General features: G+C 40.2%; 1 protein-coding gene across 2 annotated transcripts in view; it reads right to left on the bottom strand.

Moving 5' to 3' along the window:
- LOC109444539 (inhibitor of carbonic anhydrase-like) overlaps nucleotides 1-20,617 on the bottom strand; it is a 55,218-nt gene that overhangs the window by 33,586 nt on the left and 1,015 nt on the right. The window contains exon 2 of one of the 2 annotated variants that reach the window (XM_074312858.2): nucleotides 20,281-20,337. Coding sequence is in view for 1 of the 2 variants with exons in the window: in XM_074312857.2 (XP_074168958.1) it covers nucleotides 4,600-4,642 (43 nt within the window). In the remaining variant the exon portion in view is untranslated. Of the gene's footprint in view, nucleotides 1-4,599; nucleotides 4,897-20,280; nucleotides 20,338-20,617 lie in introns of those variants that run through there. The other variant, XM_074312857.2, reaches the window with a different exon arrangement.

Raw genomic sequence — 20,617 nt, 5'->3', positions numbered from 1 at the left:
AATATTTGGCCCAAATTTTTCCAAATGTTATGAAAACTATAAACTCACAGTTCTAGAGCAATCAGAGAAAAGAGACAAACTAGGTGTAGAGGAACAAAGACAAATATCGCAGACTGTCAGAAACCACAAGTCATAGACAATAGAATGATATCATTAAGGAGCTAAAAAGAAAATAACCTGCTAAACTAAAAATCTATACCCAATGAAAACAACTTTCAGAAGTGGAGGCAAAAATAAACTTTTCCAGATAAACAAATGTTGAGAGATTTGGTGACAGCAAACTTGCACGACAATAAATGTTAAGGAAGTGCCAGCCCCAAGTGGTTACACTGGTGAATTCTTTCAGACACTTAAGAAAGAAATAATAGCAATGTTGCACAAACTATTTTATAAAGTAGAGGAAGAAGGAAAAATCCCAACTCATTTTCTGAACTGGATACCAAATCCAAACAAAGGCATTACAAAAACACTACTGTGAAATATCACCCATGAATGTAAAAATAAAATCCTTTACAAAATATTAATAAATCAAAATGCAGTCAAAAAATGAATACATGAACGAACACACACACACACACACACACGTGTGTGTATATAGGTTTATCCTTTTTGGGAATGCAAAGTTGATTTAATATACAAAAATCAATCATTAATATTCACCATATTACAGAATAAAAGAGAAAAATCTGTATGATTATCTTAATAGAACAGGAAAAGTATTTTTCAGTCCAAAAGTCCAAGCAAACTGGGAATAGAAGGCAATGTCCTCAGCGAGGGCTCTGCACATGATAAAGAGCATCTACAAAAACCTACAACTAATGTCATACTTAATGGTAAAAGCCTGAATGCTTTTCCCTTCAGGTCAGAAACAAAGCAGAAATATACACTTTTATCACTTCTGTTTAACATTGTATTAGAGGTCTAAGCTATTTTAATAAGGATCAAAAAGGAAATAAAAAGCGTACAGATTGGAAAATAAGATATAAAATTGTCTTTATTCACAGATAACATGTTTATCCATACATAAAAAAATTTTAAGAAATCTGCAAAAAAGCTACTAGAATAAGTGAGTTTAGAAAGGTTATAGAATTCAAGGTCAATATACTAAAATCAACTGACTCTATAATATTAAGAAGAAAAACTGTAAAATGAAATTTTAAAAATACTACTTACAATGGCATCCCAAACTATGAAATATCTAGGGAGAAATTTAACAATTTATGAACAAAACCTGTACAATAAAAACTATGAAACATTCCCAAGATAAATAAAAGAAAACCTAAATAGATATAGAATACTCACGGATTAGAAAACTCAGTATTATTAAGATGCCAGTTCTCCTCAAAGTGATATATAAATTAAACGCAATCCCAATAATAATCCAAGACTAAACTTGTTTTTATAGAAATTGATAAACTGATTAAAAAATGTATGTGGATACGCAAAGGTTCTAAATGGCCAAACCAACAGTGAAGTATTTCAATAGAGTTGGAGGACTTAAGTTACCTGATTTCAAGACTGCCTATAAAGCTACAACCAAGACAGCGTGACACTGGCACAAAGAGAGATGTATAGCTAGCTTAACGGGACAGACTAGAGAGTCTAGAAATTGACCCACATATCGTATTTCCCCGAAAATAAGACCTAACTGGAAAATAAGCCCTATCATGATTTTTCAGGATGACATCCCCTGAACATAGATAAGCCTTAATGTGTCTTTTGGAGCAAAAATTAATGTAAGACCTGTTCTTATTTTCAGGGAAACGTGGTATATAGAGTCAGTAGTTTTTTTTAACAAAGTTGCCAAGGTAATTCAGTGGGGAAAGGATATTCTTTTCAAAAACAAGTACTGGAATAACTGGATATCCATATGAGAAAAATGAATCTCAATTCTTCACACCATATACAAAATTAACTAAAAATGTATCAGAGACCTCATAGACCAAAATATAAAAGCTGAAGCTATAAAACCTCTAAAATAAAACAGAAAGGAAAATATTGCAAATTTGGGGGTAGCCAATTATATTTTTATAGACAACACAAAACATAATAACAAAAAATAAAAATTTGGTGAGACTGATCAGAATGTAAAACATTTGCTCTTCAGAAGATATCATTTAGAAAATGAAAAGCTAAGCCACAAACTTGGAGAAAACAATTGTAATACATCTATCTGACCAAGGACTTGTATCCAGAGCATACAAAGGGCTTTTAAACTCATTAAGTCAAATAATCCAATTAAAAATGGGAAAAGATTTGACATACACTACTTATTATGACTCAGCAATTCTACTCCTAGACATTTACTCAAAAGAAAAGAAAACATGTATCTACCCAAAGACTTGTACACTGGCATTTGTAGCAGCTTTATTCATAATATCCCAAAACTGGAGACAAATGTCCATCAATAAATAAATGAGGAAACAAACTGTGGTAAAGCCATACAATGGAATAACAGTAATAAAAAGGAATGAACGTTGTGGATGAATCTCTAAGCAATTACACTGAGTGTAAAAAGGCAGACACAACAGACTATGTACTGTATGATTTCATTTATGTGAAATCCTAGAAAAGGAAAACCTTAGCTAAAGAGGCAAAAAGAATAACTGGGAAGGGATAGGGAACAGTTTGGGAGTGATGGAAATGTTCTACATATTTGACTGTGGTGGTGGCTACATGGGTAAGTATATTTGTCAAAATTCATTGAACTGTATATAACTTAAAGAGTGCATTTGGTTATATGTAAATTATACTTCAATAAAAACGATTTTGAAAAGAGAAAGAGTGTGTGCAAGCAGGCTAAGAGTAAATAGGTGGTGAAAGGAGATAGAGGCCAAGGGGGAGGTACAGGCTAATCCGCACCCCTGATTCTTGGCTCTTATAAGGCCTATTAATAACCACCCCCCCACCCCTACTCCCCCACCCCCACCCCCCAATCCCCACCCCCCAGTCCCCACCCCCAACCCCATCTCTTTGGTCTTTTCCATTCTAGCTATTAGGTTGGTGCAAAAGTAATTGCGTTTTTTTGCAATTATTTTTAACCTTTTAAACCACAATTACTTTTGCACCAACCTAATAGTTTGGTTGCATTTCTGTCATTTGCCACCAGAAGAGTTTTTGTCACCGGGCTTTGAAGAAAGTACATGCTAAACTCCAGCCTTTTCCAGTGGCCAAGAGAGAAGGAATGGGTGGTAAGGGTTGAGGGGGGAGGCAAGTCTTGCCTCTGGTTTGTAAACACAGAGCCGACAGGGAAAATGAAATTTTGGTCAGCCCCTGACATTGCTGGGAGAGAAGATAGAGGAAGAACAAACAACACAAGCCTTGTTCAGAAAGAATTTGGGAAAAACCGGGGGGCCGCATTCCGGATTTCCCTGTGGTCATATGGAGCCGCACCGCAGCTGTATCCTACCTTTTCAGACTTCCTCAGCCCCAGCAGAGCTCACTGTGAGGCCCCAGGTAGCAGTACTGGGCCAGGGAGGGCCAACCACAGCATTCCCAGTCCTTCCTGCCCTCTCCTCCCTCTGCCCTGCCCAGGTTACCCCTCCCCCCACGTGAGATACCCTATTCCCGAAATTATTGAAGACAGCCTGAGACTGGCAGACCCAGAGCTGGATGAGCCAGGGCATGTTCTGCACATGCCTGAGCTGACTTTGCACCATTACCTTCCTTACAGTTACCCAGCCAAGAGCCCTGCTCACCCCATAATAGGGGATGGGCCCCCTACATGTGCAGGACTTTTACCAGTGATAGCTCACCCGTGTCTAGGGCTCTGCCACTAGATCAATTCTCATTTCACTTTCATAGCGGCTGTGCGCTTCTCGTGAAAAAGCAATTCCTTCTGAATTAATGAGGTAACCAGCTCAGAGAGCTCAAGGGAGAGCCTAAAGTCACCCAGCACTCAGTGGCAGGTGGATCCCATTCTAGGGTGGTTGTTTTTCCCGTACATTCCTCTACCTTCCTTGTGTGTGGTAGGGATGGTAGTCATGGTATACAGTTCAGAGCAGGAAAGATCCTTCTGGTTAGACACTGGACAAGTCAAGCATACCTGACATTTGCCCTTCTCTCTTAATCCCTCGTAATAATAACCAGTGAGCGGTGGGAAAATTTCTTCTCTCCGCTCCTGTCTCCTTCACTGTTAACTGGATCAACAGCCTCTGGGCCAGGGATCATGAGCTCTTTCTGTAATGGGCTAAGCAAGTAAATATTTTGGGCTTTCAGGGCCACTCAGTCTCTGTGGCAACTATTTAACTCTGCCCTTGAAGCCTGAAAGCAGCTATGGACATCACTTACCTGAGAGCACGTTTGTGTTCCAATAAAACATTATTTATGGACACTGAAACTTGAATTTCATGATTTTCATGTGTCAAAAGTATTGTTCTTTCGATTTTCTTTCAACCATTTAAAGATGTGGAAAGCATTCTCAGCTCATCCAGCTACACAACATCACCGGCGGGCGGAAGGTATTTGGGGCCAACCCGCGCGAGGCTGACACGGGGGCCCCTCAGACCCAGGCGGTGCGTTGTTTCGCTATGGCTGACCCCGCAGGCACTGGGTCCGGTTCCAGGGTGGCCCCAGCCCGGGCTCCCACTGCGTACTCACCCAGGGCCCCCGAGCACAGCAGGGCGCAGATGGTGAGCCTCATTCTCGGCTGCTGACTCGCGATACTGGACGAGTGACACCGACCGGATCCCCTGCGCCGCAAGCCTCGGCCAGCTGTACCTGCCCGCAAGGGGGTGGCTCCGCCTCCTGTGAAGGGTTTGCCCTCCCCCGCTGGTCGCCCTTTCCACACCTGCCACCACGCCTCTGGGTAGCTCACCAGCAACTCGGCTCCCCACTCTCCGGCCGCCCCAAGGCTGACTGCTCTGCTCAGCGCATTGAGCTGCGGGGCTGGAGCTCTGATCGAGGGCGAGGGGTCCGCACCCCAGAGGTACAACCGACCATAGCACCCCGGAGCCCCCTGAACTGATCGCGGTACTCCACAGAGAGAAACTGAGGCCCGGGCCGAGGGCGATCCGCCCGGGTCCCAGGTTAGTTACCGGAAGGCATGTTTCCTGGCCTCAGGACCTTCATCCAGCCAAGCAGTTCTTACATGTTTTGAGCACAGGCTCCTCGGGACGGGGACATTCCACAGGGTGAAACTGTGGACCAGTCCCCCAGGAAAGCATGTGCACACATAATACACAATGTTTTGTACACAATTTTCAGGGATTCTCAGATTCTTCCTCTGAAACTGTCTCTGTTGCCCATTCCTGTTCCCTATCGGAAGTCACCTTTCCGTCCCCCGACTCCCTCCCCACCCCAAGTGACCTGGTCCCCTCTGATCCTCTGCTGAAGGCTGGGATAAGGTGAGACCCTGACCCTGGACAGGGCTGCTTCTACTAGTCCCCCTAAAACCCACTTCAGGGACCTCTTGGTGAGTGAATCACCAAGGAGGGGACCCAGTCATCCTTGCTTTTGGGGTGTTCAGCAGGGGTTGCTGGTCTAGAGACTGCTTGCATTTCTGACCAGAAATATGCTATTTCCAGCTCATGAGCAAGTGGGCTGTTAGCAGGGACCCTGACAGCCTCTCTGCTCAGCACCCATCCTGTGTAACTGAGGCTGCTATACCTTTCTTCGTGGGCTCCCTAGGGCGGCACCTTAGAAGCTAATCAGATGTGAGAGGTCCCCTCCTAATTCTACCCTGCCCTAGTCACCAGGCACGTAGAGAGAGACAATGTACACTTCTGGAATTGAAAACTAACTCAGTTGGCAGGAGGTGGTGTGAAGGAGAGGAATGGTGACAATCTCCCATTGGATTGTGCAAGGATGGCTGTCTGTGAGATGCCGGAGGAAGAGGAACAGCTGTTTACTTCGTGTGTGTGTGTGTGTGTGTGTGTGTGTGTGTGTGTGTGAGAAAGGGAGAGCCCAGGTTTGTGTATCATAGGCTCATGTCCTTGACCTTGTGATTTCTGTGATTTACAATCTCTTCTGACTTCCTTGGGACTATCTCTGGACTCAGTGGAGGGCAGCGTTAGTCTCTGCCAGAGGGAAGAACTTTTCATATCTTGGTTGGGGCTGAAACAAAGAACATTTACTTAGCAAAGATTTCACTACTTGCACACACAAAGAGGGTACAGAATAAAGAGTTATGATGGGTGAAAATAATAAGACAGACTTTTTAAATTCAATTACGATATATTCTTACATTCCTAAGGCCCAATTCTGAGGATGCTTTATTAGATAAGTCTCGGTCTGTGGTTTGAATTCTTATGTTGGCACTCCCCAAACTAACTGAATAGAAAGTGTATTTAAAATGTATTCAGGGCGAAAGACTTGAACTAATACTTTACACAAGAGGGCATCTAAATGGCCAATAAGCGTACAGAAAGATGCTTAACCTAATCAGTCATCAAACTCAAAATTACAGTGTGAAACCTCCAACACTCCCACCAAAACAGCAAAAATGTGGAGCAACCAAACTCTTAGACTCTTAAGGTGGGAGTTGAACCACTTTGGAAAACTGTTGGGCGGTTAACATTGAACATATGTTTATTTTATGACCAGGCAGTTACTTTTCTGGGGAAATACCCTGAAGAGATGCATACCTGCATGCACTAAAAGACATGTACTAGAATGTTTATAGCAGCACTCACTATTCGTAAGATCTCAAATTACTGTCAACAGGAAAGATAAATAAAGTGTGCTACATACACAATATGGAATAATATGCAACACTGAGAACACATGAAGGGCAACTGTGTACAACAACATACACAAATCTTACAAATCTAACCTTGATTGAAAGAAGCCAGACACGAAATTGTGTATATATTGTGTGATTCTATCTCTACAAAGTTCAAAAATTAGCAGAATTAGTCTATGTTGTTAGAAGTCAAGATAACGGATATCTTTGAGGAGAAGATAGGAAGAGACTTGAAAGAGGGCACCAGGGGGCCATCCCAGCTCTGTGAACATTGTTTCTTGATATGGATGCTGGTTATATGGATATGTTCACTTGGTGACAATTCATCAAACTGTGTACTAGTATATGCGAAGTTTTATGTATGTTCATTGTGCTTCCATAAACAATTCTTAAAACTTTAAATTCTGAAGACTTGCTCAGACAGAGCTCACAGACTTCAGGACTGGGCTGCGGGCTGCAGGGGCGAGTAGAAGCAGCCCTGTCCGGGTTCAGGGTTTCACCTTATCCCAGCCTTCAGCAGAGGATCAGAGGGGACCGGGTCACTTGTCGGGGGACGGGGTGGAAAGATGACTTCCGAGAGGGAACAGGAGTGGGCAACAGAGACAGTTTCAGAGGAAGAATCTGAGGATCCCTGAAAATTGTGTACAAAACGTTGTGTATTATGTGTGCACATGCTTTCCTGGGGGACGGGTCCACAGTTTCACCCTGTGGAATGTTCCCCAGTCCCGAGGAGCCTGTGCTCAAAACATGTAAGAACTGCTTGGCTGGATGAAGGTCCTGAGGCCAGGAAACTTGCGTTCTGGTAACTAACCTGAGACATTATTTTAACCAGTGAACTTCATAAGCTCCAGAATATGGACTGGCAAGCAGGAACACACCCATTTAACCAGTGCTCAGAAAGAGAATATTGCCAGGATCCCACAGGCCCCTCATCCCTTTTATAGTCATCAATAATCAAAAGTAATAATTATTCTGACCTCTAACACCATACATGAGTTTCACTTGTTTTTATACTTGATGTAAATATAAACAGTTTTCTGTCTAGCTTCTTTGTCTAAACATAATAGTTGTGAGAGTGAAGTGTGCTATTTCATGTATCGGAAGTAGTTCATTCTCATTGCAGTGTGGTATTGCAATGATGAATATATCAATGACTATTCAGGGACAATTGGTATTTTTTTCCCCTAATTTAAGGCTATTATGAAGTAATACTGCTGTGAAAATTCTTGTACATGTCTATTGGTGAACATGTGTAGGCATTTCTGTTGTTAAATTCACAAGGGTACAATTGCTGGATCACAGGGGATGCCTGTGCTCGGCTTTAGTAATATTACTGCTGCCAGTTTCTAAAGTGGTTGTATAATTTCCACTCTTCTCCCATGCCCAACAGCATATGAAAGTTAGAGTTGCCCTACATCCTCATCAATACTTGGTTTGGGCATGCTTTTAAATTCTAGATATTCTGGAGCTTATGTGAAGGTCTCCGTAGTTTTAATAATTTCCCTGATAACTAATAAAGTTGAACACTTTTTCATATATTTATTGGTAATTTAAATATCTTCTTTTATGATATGCCCATTGTTTCTACTGGCTTGCTTATTTTTTGCTGAGTTGTAGGGGTTCTTTATATAATCTAGATATGAGAACTTTGGTGGACATATGTATTTCAAATATCTTTTCCAATTTTGTGGCGTGCCTTTTCCTGTTAAGGGTATCTCTTGGTAAACAGAAATATTAAATACGTCTGAGTCCAATTTCAACATTTTCCTTTATGTTTAGCACTTTTTCTCAACTGTTTAAGAAATCTTTGCATGTCCTAAATTCATGAAAATATTCTCTTATGTTTCCTTCCAAAAGCTTGATAGTTTTATCTCTCACATTTAGATCTATAATCCACCAGGAATTGATATTTTTTTAGACAAAGACAGATTTATTTTCCGTTCATGTAAAAGAAGTGGAGGAATTTTTTTTGCCCCAAACATTTACTCAGTAGGTCTCTTGGAATTTAACAGATGCTTTCTAAACTCTCTAATTTGTGTATAACTACAGTTATAAGCTGAATGACTTGGTGAGCTAGCATAATGTCACAGAAGACAAACCTGAGACATACGGACTAAATTTTTTTTGGAATTGGTGTTTGTGAATGGTGTGACACAGGAACCTGTATTTTTTCTTCCATATATATGACCAATTGACCTAGCACAATTTACTGGAAAGATAATTCTTTCCTCACTGTACTTTAGTAAAATCTTTGTCAAAAATCAGTTAACTATATATGTGTTTCTGAACTCTCTCTTCTGTTCTACTGATTTGTACATTAATCCTTCCACTTGTATCTCACTGTCTCAATTTCTGTAGTTTTATAAGTTGTGATATCTTATAGTGTAAGTCCTCCAGTTTGTTGTACTTCAAGATGAATTTGGATTTGTTTGTTTTGGCTTTGAAGTTCCATGTAAATTTTAGAATTGACATGTCAATTTCCAGGAAGAACAGCTGCAGAGATTTGATTGGAACTATACAGAAATGTAGATCGATTTGAAGAGATTTGACATCTTGACAATACTAAGATTTGCAATTCATGAATATGGCCTATTCCTCCATTATTTAGGTCTTCTTTACTAGGTCTTCTCTTGATATTTTGTAGTGTTCAGTTTAGAGGACTTGCACATCCTTACTAGATTTGTTCCCAGACATCAACTGATTTGGGTGCTATTATAAATGGTTTCATGATTTTAATTCATTTTCAATTTGTTTGTTGCTGGTGTATGAAAAAACAATTGGTTTTTGTGTAACTGACCTTGAATCCAGTGACCTTGGTAAATTATCTTATGAAATATAATTATTTCTTTTGGATTTTCTGCATATATCCTTATGTTTTTTGTGAATATCTGTTTTGTTTCTTTTCCCATCCTTATAATTTTATTTCTTTTTCTTGATTTATTGCACTGACTAGAACTTCCAATGCATTACTGTATAGAAGTGGTGATAAAGTTTTAAGTAATTCACCATTAGGTAAAATGTTTGCTGCTTGTTATCACGCAGCAGCCTACCTGTCTGTCCCTCGTACCTACCCCTAAAGAAAGGAGTCTGTGAGATGGGTCCTTTCAGGGACTTTGCTTCACCTTTGTGCTTATACCTTATGTCTCCCTGTTTGGCCCGGGAGGATGGCTGGTCAGCCAATGACAAGTAAGATTCCCCACGTGGGGGACAACTCAAGCCAGGCACAGTCGAGTGGGGACCAGCAGGAGAACCCATGGGGTTGACAGAGGTGGGATAGACCTCCACCTTTCCCCAGTTAAGGAGAGCTTCTGCCTTTGTGGCTGCATTCCTTCCCACAACCTGCTTGGGAAGAGATTCAGTGGTGTAATAACATCAGTTCTCCATCTATCCATTTCAGTAAGTTTAAGCATAAAGGTTTTGTCTCTTGGGGAGGTACATCCTGAAATTGAAGGTTCAGCTACTTGCAGAAGGTACATCCTGAAATTGACGGTTCAGCTGCTTGCAGGCAAGGGTAATTAGTTCAAATCAGTTTCTTAGTATAATGTGTGAAATTCAGAGACCTTGGAGAAAACCATGTTGCTTTCTTGTGTGTGCACCAATAAAAGCCACAAGGTGGCCCGATTAGGGGCTCTCAGTCCTTTGAGGCTGTGAGACCCTTGGCCCGTTTCATAACTCTTGATTTCTGTTCCTTACTTTCTTAACCCTTCGACACCCCTTCTCGTCTGCTCACTGCCTATGTTGCACTAGACGCAAAAGCTGATATTTTGTTTGAGATATTATTTACCAAATTATCGAAGCTCCCTTCCTTTCTAGATTGTCTTTTTTTAAAAATCATGAATGGTCTTTTAAATTTTACCAAGTATTTTTCTGTACTTATTGAGATAATCATGATTTCTCCTCCTTATGTTAATATGGTGAACTACTCTAATTGATTTTTAAATGTTAAACCATTTAAACCATTTCTGAAATAAGCCCCACTCAGCTGTTATGTATAATGCTTTTTATATATTGAACTTAGATTTCTAATATTTTGTTAGGATTTTTTGCATCTGTTTTTCATGACAGAAACTACATATATATACTATACAAAAATAATATTGCTGTATTTATTATACTTATTTATATACGTACATACATATATAATGTATAATACATAAATAACATTCATTTATATACTGTTATATACATAAAATACATAAACATATGTTTATGTGCATATATATCCATATTTGAAAATTGTATTGTTCATTTCTATCTTCAATTTTTTTAAATGTACCATAGTTGACATACAATATTATTTTAGTTTCTGGTGTACAACATAGTGACTCAATATTTTTACACTGATTTCCTTGACCTTATTTTCCTATTTTCCTCAAGAGAGGTGTGTTAAAAGTTCCCCATTTTGATTGTGGATTTGTCTATTTCCACTTTTAATTCTGCCAGTTTTTGCTTTATATAATTTTAAAACTGTGTTTTTGAGCACATACATATTTGGGATTGTGATACCTTACTGGTGGGTTATTTCCTTCATCATTATGATCATTACAAATACCTCTTTTTATCTCTAGTAATATTTCTTGCCTTAAAGTCATCGGTATATTGGTATAGTTACACCAGTTTTCTTTTGACTAAGTATGCACAGTATATTTTTTAATCCTTTTGTGTTAAGTGTTTTTGTGTCCTTATATTTAAAGTGTCTTTTATAAGCAGTGTATATTTTAAAAATCCCATCTAACAATCTTACACTTTTAATTAGCATTTATAGTTTCTTGACATTTAATGTAATTACTGGTATATTTGGGTAGTATCTACCCCTTTATTATTTGTTTCCTATTTGCCTAACCTACTTTGTTCCCTATCATCTCTTTTCTTGCTATCTTTTAGATTAATCAATGTTTTAATTAATCCATCCTTTTCTCTCTATTCAGTTGTTACATATCCTTTTCCTATTTTTTACTGAGTACCCAATAGATTACAACACATACCCCTGACTTACAGTGTAAGGAATATTATCACTTCTACAACTTCCTTGCTAATGCTAGGGACTGTATAACATTTTAACTTCATTTACTCGTTTTTGTTGTATTATTGTTATGCACTTTTAATTATATTTATAGTTTAGAATGTCACAAAATACTATTTGTTAATATTTATTTATATTTAACCACATATTTACTCTTTTCATTGCTCTTGGGATCATTTTTATTCTGTCTAAAGAAGTCTTTTCTCTTAGTGCAAATCTTCTGGCAAAGGATTTTCTCAGGTATTTAAATGTTTTTAACTAACAGTTTTGTAGGATTTTTTTCCCCACTGAGTATAATATTCCACTCTTATTTTTTTCTACAACTTTAATAATGTCACTTAATTTTTCTTTTATTCATAATTTTTGTTGAGAAGTTAACTGAAGTCAACTGTTGTTCCTCTGAAAGTAATGTGTTTTTTTCCTCTGGCTACTTTTAAAATATTCTCCTTAAATTCTTTTTATTTATTTATTTTTATTTTATTTTATTGGGGAATATTGAGGAACTGTGTGTTTCTCCACAGCCATCAGCTCCAAGTCATTGTCCTTCAATCTAGTTGTGGAGGGCGCAGCTCAGCTCCAAGTCCACTCACCATTTTCAATCTTCAGTTGCAGGGGCGCAGTTCACCATCCCATGTGGGAATTGAACCAGCAACCTTGTTGAGAGCTCGCGCTGTCTAACCAACTGAGCCATCTAGCTGCCCCTCCGGCAGCTCAGTGGCAGCTCGTTTTCAATGTAGTTGTGGAGCACCTCACTGGCCCATGTGGGAATCGAACTGGCAAGTCCGTTGTTCAGAGCTTACGCTCTAACCAACTGAGCCATCTGGCCGCCCTCTCCTTAAATTCTTTATCTTCTTTGGTTTGACCATGGTGTGCCTAGTGTGATGTTACCCTAGCTGTGAATATATGGGTGAATGTGTGGGCTGTTTTTCACCACTTGGAAAATTCTCAACCTTTGTGTGGTTAAATATTCCTCTTGTCTATTGTCTGTTGACTCTATTTCTGGGATTATAATTGTATTATATAGTAATCTTCTAAAGATACACATGTATCGTGGTTTTTTTCAGTATTTCTATTTTTTCTCTCTGTGCCTGTCTTCCAGTTTACTAATCCTCTCTTCTGTGCATCTGTTACACTGTTAAATCCATTTATAGAGAAATCAACATCAATTATTGCCTTTTTCATGTAAATTCACATTTTAAGATTCTTTTTTGGAATAACTATTTACAAGGTTATTTCTGAGTTGCAAAAATTATTTTTTCACGGTTTTGTAATTACTGTATTCCCTCATTTAATCTTGGCTGCCACAATCAGACAGACAGAAAGCCCAAGGGCACTTTTTCTTGCATCTGTAGGGGAATTATTACCTTTTTCTTTTTAGAATTTCCATTTGATTTCTTCTTGATAGATTCCAATTCTCCAATGAACTTCTCCATCTTTTCCACTATTTTCACCATCTTTTCCTCTATTTCATCACATTTTGTTCTATTTTCTTGGCCATATTGATCATAGCTTTTAAAGGGTCCTTCTCTGTCTGCTCAATGCAGTATCTGGATTCTTGTGGATCTATTTATAGTGTGTATTTTTATATTAGTTTTTGGACACATATTTCACTTGGAATGCCTTATAATTTTTACTTGAACAAGTAATTGGACATAACATATAAAATTTTAGAGGCTCCAGATGATATACCATTATTTCCAAAGTGTGTTCACCCTTTGATTCTGCTAAAAAGATAGAATGGGGACTGATCACTTTGATTCAACTGGGGGGGGTCAAGCTACGTCAAGGCTAGGTTGCAGTTTTGATAAGCTTCCATGGCTCCCAACTGAAAGCCTGCTGTGGTACACAGAATAATGCCCACGCCTCCCCCACAAAGATGTTCATGTCCTAAACCCACAAACTGTGAATGCTGTTATGTGGCAAGGAGGTTTAAGATTGCAGATGGAATTAAAGTTGCTAATCAGGTGACTTTTATCCTGGATTATCTGGGTGGGCCAATGAAATCACAAGGGCCTTTAAAATGTGTAAACGGGAGTTAGTGTCTGAGTGATGCAATGTAAGAAAGACTGCCATTGCTGGATTTGAAGATGGAAGGGAGTAGCGCCATTAGCCAAGAAATGTGAGCATCTCTACAGCTGGAAAGGGTAAGAACATGGATTATCCTGTAAAGCCTTCAGAAATGAGCCCAGCCCTGATAACACCTTCAATTTTGCCCAGTGAGACCCTTTCAGACTTCTGACCTATCGAACTGTGAGATAATAAACTGTGTTATTTTAAGCCACTAAGTTTGTGGTAATTGTTACAGCAGCCATAGGAAACGAATACACCTGGTATGCTCATTGAGAGCTCTTTCCGGTAAAGAATGTTTTTGCCTCATTCCATGGAGCTTCAAACTATGCCAAATATCTTAAGGGAAAAACTGGTCATTTGTCAGGCGTAGTTCTCTGCACCTCCCTTCTCATTGGGATCTTGCCTCCACTTCTGTTTTTCCAGCCCTGAGACTGCCGTAAGTTCTGCTAGCAGTGGCCCTCTGTCGGGCAAAGCCTCCTGTCTTGTGCCCAGAAGTGGCAAATTCCTCCAGAAAAATGTGGTTGCAGAATGTCGTCTCACCTCTGTTACCCTCCCTTTTCCAGAAATTTTGCAACTCTAGTCTCTAATGCTCTTAAATAAATGTTTTCTGGTGCTTTATCCACATCTTCTCGATGCACTCAACAAGCGTGCAATTCCTGCACAGGTTATGTCATGAGAGAGCACAGGTGAGGACTATATTTTTTATCTTTATTTTTTTAAGATTCTATTATTTCTTAATGAATGAATTTTATAGGTTATTGTGCTCATTTATAACTGCTCTAGCTCTCATTTCATTTATTTATACCTTTGAAAGGAAATAGGGTCTCTGGGGGCAGAGGCCACATTTCACTTGTTCAGCATGCTAATTCTAGATTGGAAAATAGGATCTGGTATAATATAGGGCTCAAAAAATATCAAATAAATGAAAAAATGCACATAAATGATTTGTCTCAAAAGTGGGTTGAGCAATCTTCTCTATAGGTCTGTGGACAAAAACCAGCAACGGTCAAGAGGTGAACATTCCTCCTAAGGTTAATGATCTACCTAAAGCTAACACAGCTCAAACCCAAAAGGGCCAATGTGCTCTCTGACCTCAGAATGGAGCAAACTCTGACAGCTTCCTGTGTACAAGGACAAAGTTATATTGCAAAGGAAGGACATCCAAAGTGCTAAAGCCATCTGTTGCTTTGGCACAACCTCTCACAATAGCAGAGCAGAAGGTTAAAGATTGTATTGTCAGAAACAATTTAAAGACTTCATGGCAAGAACTGCCTTTGGAAAAGTAGGAATTTGTAAATTTATCATTAACTGTGTACCAGGCACTAAGCTAAGTGCTTTTCAAATATTAATTTGCAGTAACACCATGAAGTAGATGCTACTACCATGTTTCCCCAAAAATAAGACCTAGCCGGACCATCAGCTCTAATGCAACTTTTGGAGCAAAAATTAATATAAGACCCGGTCTTATTTTACTATAATGTAAGACCGGGTCTTATATTAATTTTTGCTCCAAAAGACTCACGCATTAGAGCTGATGGTCCGGCTAGGTCTTATTTTCAGGGAAACACGGTCTCATCTCCATTTGGTATAGGAAGAAAGTGAAACACACAGTTTAAGTAACTTGCTCAAGGTCAGACAACTAGTATATGTCAGAGCCAGCATTCAACCTAGGTAGCCTGCTCCCACAGTCCATGCTTTCCCCATGTGGTCTCTGGCATTTGTCTCTGGAGCAGTTTCACTCTTCCTTTTTCTAAGGACCTTTGTGGAAATAAAGACAAGTGTTTTTTTTTTTTGTTGTTGTTGTTGTTCTTAACAGGGCTTTATTGGGGAACAGTGTGTACTTCCAGGACCTTTTTCCAAGTCAAGTTATTGTCCATTTCAATCTTAGTTGTGGAGGGTGCCATTCAGCTTCAAGTTGTTGTCCTTTCAATCTTAGTTGTGGAGGGCGCAGCTCAGCTCCAGGTCCAGTTGCCGTTGCTAGTTGCAGGGGGCGCAGACCACCATCCCCTGTGGGAGTCAAGTCGAACCGGCAACCTTGTGGTTGAGAGGACACACTCTAACCAACTGAGCCATCCGGAAGCTTAGCGGCAGCTCAGCTCAAGGTGCTGTGTTCAATCTCAGTTGCAGGGGGCACTGCCCACCATCCCTTGCGGGAGTCGAGGAGTTGAACTGCCTTGTGGTTGAGAGCCCACTGGCCCATGTGGGAATCGAACCAGCAGCCTCCGGAGTTAGGAGCACAGAGCTCCAACCGCCTGAGCCACCGGGCCAGCCCAATAAATATGTTTTAAAGTGGCAACACATTTGTTTAAACCTTACTAAATTCAGAATTGATTAGATTGGTACTAGTTGCCATAAAAAATGAAGTTCCAAATCTCAATGGTTTAACATAACACAAGCTCACCTCTGGCAGCAGTGGTGATAATTTGTTGGAGAGACAGGGATGGGGAGTTCACTTTCATAACTCTAGTCAGTCATTCAGAGATCCAGGCTGAGAGGCTCTGCCATTTTCAGTATGTGGCTTCCAAGATTGCCCTACGTGTTGACATCCAGAATATGGAAGACTGTGGAAGGTAGTACAAGAGGTTTTCATCGACCAGGCCTGGAAGTAATAAGCATCACTTCTACCTATATCACATGACCCCATCTAGATGCGAAGAGGCTGGCAACCGGAAACACTTGCTGGCAATCGGAAAACTTGGCAACTTCTTCCCAGCAACAACACACACTATGTAAAGGGGGCACATGTCTTGGATCTTCTGTCTTAGTTTGAGTTTTCCCAGAAAACAGACTTTACACAAGACTTTTCAAGTATTTTATTTAGTAAGTAAAGAAACACAGATAAGATACAGGGGAAGTGAGACAGGGAAAAGAAGGCATCTAAGCGAGGTACTAAAAAGTCAGTTACCACTGTGGAGAACGGAGATTAATTCCACTGAGAAAACTCTGAAAGCCAGGGCAGAATATTCCATCCAAGGGGCATGCAAACAAGAGTTTTGTACACCAATTTTTGTTAGTCATTGTTTGAGAGTTTTGTCCATAGGTCATAACCTCTCACCCTCTGGCCTACTGTGCAGGTGGCAAAGCAGACTCCTGGTGTCAGAGAATGCCTTCATGTAAAGAAACACGGATGCTGGTAGGTTGGCAGGTAGAAGTTTCCCAATGTGCTTAAGAGTGGCATGGTTGAGGGGATATGTGTGGGATACTAAAGTTCTGCTACATTGTCTCTACCAGAATCCACCTTACAGTCCAGTGACATATGGACTGAAAACACAAGGTGCTGCCCACCCCCCAACTGCACAGCTGATATACATTGGTGGAGCAGGGACAATAACTACAATAAAACCCTCTTTCAGAAAGGGGAATGAAGACCCATAGCTGTTGCTGATCAGCGTCAACTCTAAAGTCCTGCTGGACAGGCAATGACTGGGTGGTTGGTTCCTCTGCTTGATTAGATTCAGTTTCACTCTGAAAGTAGCTCCTTTGCTCATTGCTCTCCAAGGTCCCTGGCACCTCCCTCTGGGAGGGTCTTCCCTTTCCATCTTTCTCTCTAGCCACATCTGCACGGCATTGAAGAGTTCATGCTTCTTTGGGGCTGTAGGACTTTTTACCCACTTCCTACTATGCAACCTTGAAGATTGTATCAAAGTTCGAATACTCCAGGTTTCTAGCTTTCTTCACAAAGCTATTATCTCAAAACTTTAATAACCTGCATATCTATTTGCTTCCATTCAGTTTCATGTGGTAGTTGTCAACCTCACATATATAAGGTCAAGGGTGAGGCCTGACTGATTAGACTGGTGAAGACACGAGACACTTTTAGATTATTACTTCCATAGAGAGCAAAACAGAATAAGCCAAAGGTGCCAGCTCCCCAGTTCCGTTTTACGCACCAAAAAGGATGACACTGAAAGGAAAGGGGCTGCAATGTGTGTTGTGGGAAACCCCATCTCTGAGGAGCCAAATGTAGATAGCAGCTAAGTGGTTTTATATTCTGCAGCTCTATTCTGAGGGAGTGGGGCAGAGAACCCCCTACCTCATCAGAATCTGGGAGGCAATGAGAAAGTGATCACAACCTCCTGGGGAGGCAGGAAGGTGAGTGAGAGGTGCTCTCCTAGCTAGCTGTTCCTTAGAGGCTTCCCATCCTGTCACGTTCCAGCAGGATCACAAGGTGTTTGGCCAGGGGCTCAGATATACTGCCATCCCAACCTCTGCCTATATGGATCTATGCAAAGTTGCCAGGAAGACATGGTAGAGTTGTTTCCCTACAGTACCGCGTTTCCCCCAAAATAAGACTGGGTCTTATATTAATTTTTGCTCCAAGACACATTAGGGCTTATGTTCAGGAGTTGTCATCCTGAAAAATCATGCTAGTGCTTATTTTCCAATTAGGTCTTATTTTCGGGGGAATACAGTAGTAGCCATACTCACATTGTCTCTAGAACTAATTTTCAAGCCTGATTGTGATCCTGGGCACAATACCTCTCTCTCAATTGATGGTGTTTACCCAGCTTGGGTGGAAGGACCATACTATTTAACTAGGTCTCTTCCACATGGATGAGTGGTAATGGACGTGTGCTGCTCAAAACGTCTCTTAGGTTTACCTCTTGTTTGTAGCACCTAGACGCACTCAGCTTTTCCAAACTTGCAAAACCTCACATTTTTGGATTTATAAATTCTCTTTTATGTTTTCTTGCAAACAAGCCAATTCTTCCATGAGCTTGTTGTCTCTTTCTTATAATATCTGCTAAATGCAGCCAGTACCAACCAACAAATGCTGCTAACATTCAATTTTACCTCCTTCCCTGCCCCTCAGCAGACTCTGTAGGTCTATGTTTTACCTTCCAGGTTACTGAAGACAACAGTCTATACAAATATTTTGCCACTGCAAAACCTATTTCTGCAGCAATAAAGATAATTTACTCACCTCATTTTAAAATCATAATCCCTTTATTTATACATATTTATTCATTTATAGTACTAGAAAATATAAAACTCTCAAAAAATCTATTTTTAAAATTTTGAGAAATCTTATCTATGTAGCAAAATATAACAAGAAATAGTCATATTCGCACCACCCATATTTTAAAAGTAACTATCTTGTCATATTTGTTTTCTGTGTTTTTTCATTCTAAAAAGGATAAATATAAATTTCCCTTTAATCTTACTCTAAGCAGGGTCTGGAGTGTCTGGTTCTAGGTGACAAAAGTGCCAAAGAAATAGGGAGGTGACCCTGAAAGCCAGGAAAGTGAGGGGAAAGTTAATCCAAACTCCACCTTCTGAGGCAGCTGCCTGAGGGCATATCACAGCTATTCCCCATTTTCACCATCTTAATAACCACAACCCATATAACCCCTTTCACCCTTTCCTAAAAAATCTTTGTTCAAACAAACTTTAATGTGCATCACAATCACCTGGAGGGCTTTTGAAAACACAGAATGCTGGGACCCATCCCCAGAGTTTTGGACTCTGCAGGCCTCAGGTCAGGCCCAAGAATTTTTATTTCCAACAAATCCTCGGTGGCGCTGATGCAGCTGGTCCAGGCAGTACATCAGATAGAGAACTACCACTCTAGTTACTGCCCAAGATTAGGTCCCTCAGGGACAGATATAGAATAGACCCTGTCTGCCTGTGTGGAGACACAGATGGGAGAACTTGTCACCTGGTCTCCTGTTCTAAAGATGAGGTCGACTCCCCTGCTACCCTGTTTCCCTGAAAATAAGACCAGCTGGACAATCAGCTCTAATGTATCTTTTGGAGCAAAAAGAAAGTGAGCAAAAAGAAAAATTAATACAAGACCCGGTATTATATTATATTACATTATACTATACTATATTATATTATAAAGACCTAGTCGTATAGTAAAATAAGACCAGGTCTTATATTAATTTTTGCTCCAAAAGACGCATTAGAGCTGATTGGCCGGCTAGGTCTTATTTTCGGGGAAACAGTGCTATAATACAGCTGGCCAAAGGGTTGATATCATTTTTCCTCATCTTCATTAGTGACATCTGTGACTCTCCTTCCATCGAGAGGCCTCCACCCAGCCCCAGAAATGTCAGGAATGGGCTCCTGTCCTGATGCTGACCTTCGTGCAGAGATGGGCAGGCAGCATGTGACAAGGAGAAATGTGGTTGATCAGGAAGGCCACGGGGTTTCCAGTCACACTGCCTCTTCTCAAGCCTAGGTGCAGCCACTTCCCAGCTATGTGGCCCTGGTCAAGTTACACAGTCCCTGAGCCTTATTTTCCCCATTTACACAACTCAGGACAATGATGCCCACATACTACAGGATTGATGGGAAAAGTAAACAGGAATAGTGTAAGTAGGAATGAAAAGTACCCTATAAATAGTAATTATTACTATAGTTTCAAAACAGATTTGCTTAACAATTAACTGTGACATCTTTTTTTTTTTTAACAAATCCAGTAACTTTTGTTTATTTTTAAACAAAACAACAATGGGCTGGGCCTTTACCTTTGAGCCCAGTGTTACTGTTACTGACTCACCTTCTTTGGGTATAGTCACACATTTAGACTCAAGCAGCTCATTGCCATCTTTAGGTGCTAAGAAGAAAAGAAAACAATGGAAGTATATGGCATTAAATTGTCACATTACTCAGTCCAAAATCATGAGCTTCTCATCTCAAGAGTCAAGCATAAAATAAACACTACCTAAGCAGTCTGTCATTGGTAATGAATAAGCCAAGATTCTATAGTCCCATTTTACCTCCTCTTCCCCGAATCTTTGCCATTTGAACATTAGTTTCCATCCCAGAGTCTCTCCTACACTCAGGGAGTTAGAAAATGATATGCTCATTGAGGGCCCAAGAGTGGGGGAAGACCA

Source organism: Rhinolophus sinicus, chromosome 5 (assembly GCF_057876585.1).
Source record: "Rhinolophus sinicus isolate RSI-liver-muscle chromosome 5, RSI-T2T, whole genome shotgun sequence".
Lineage (NCBI taxonomy): Eukaryota > Metazoa > Chordata > Mammalia > Chiroptera > Rhinolophidae > Rhinolophus > Rhinolophus sinicus.
Note: the sequence above shows the minus strand (reverse complement) of the source record. Positions and strands in the feature narration are given on the sequence as shown.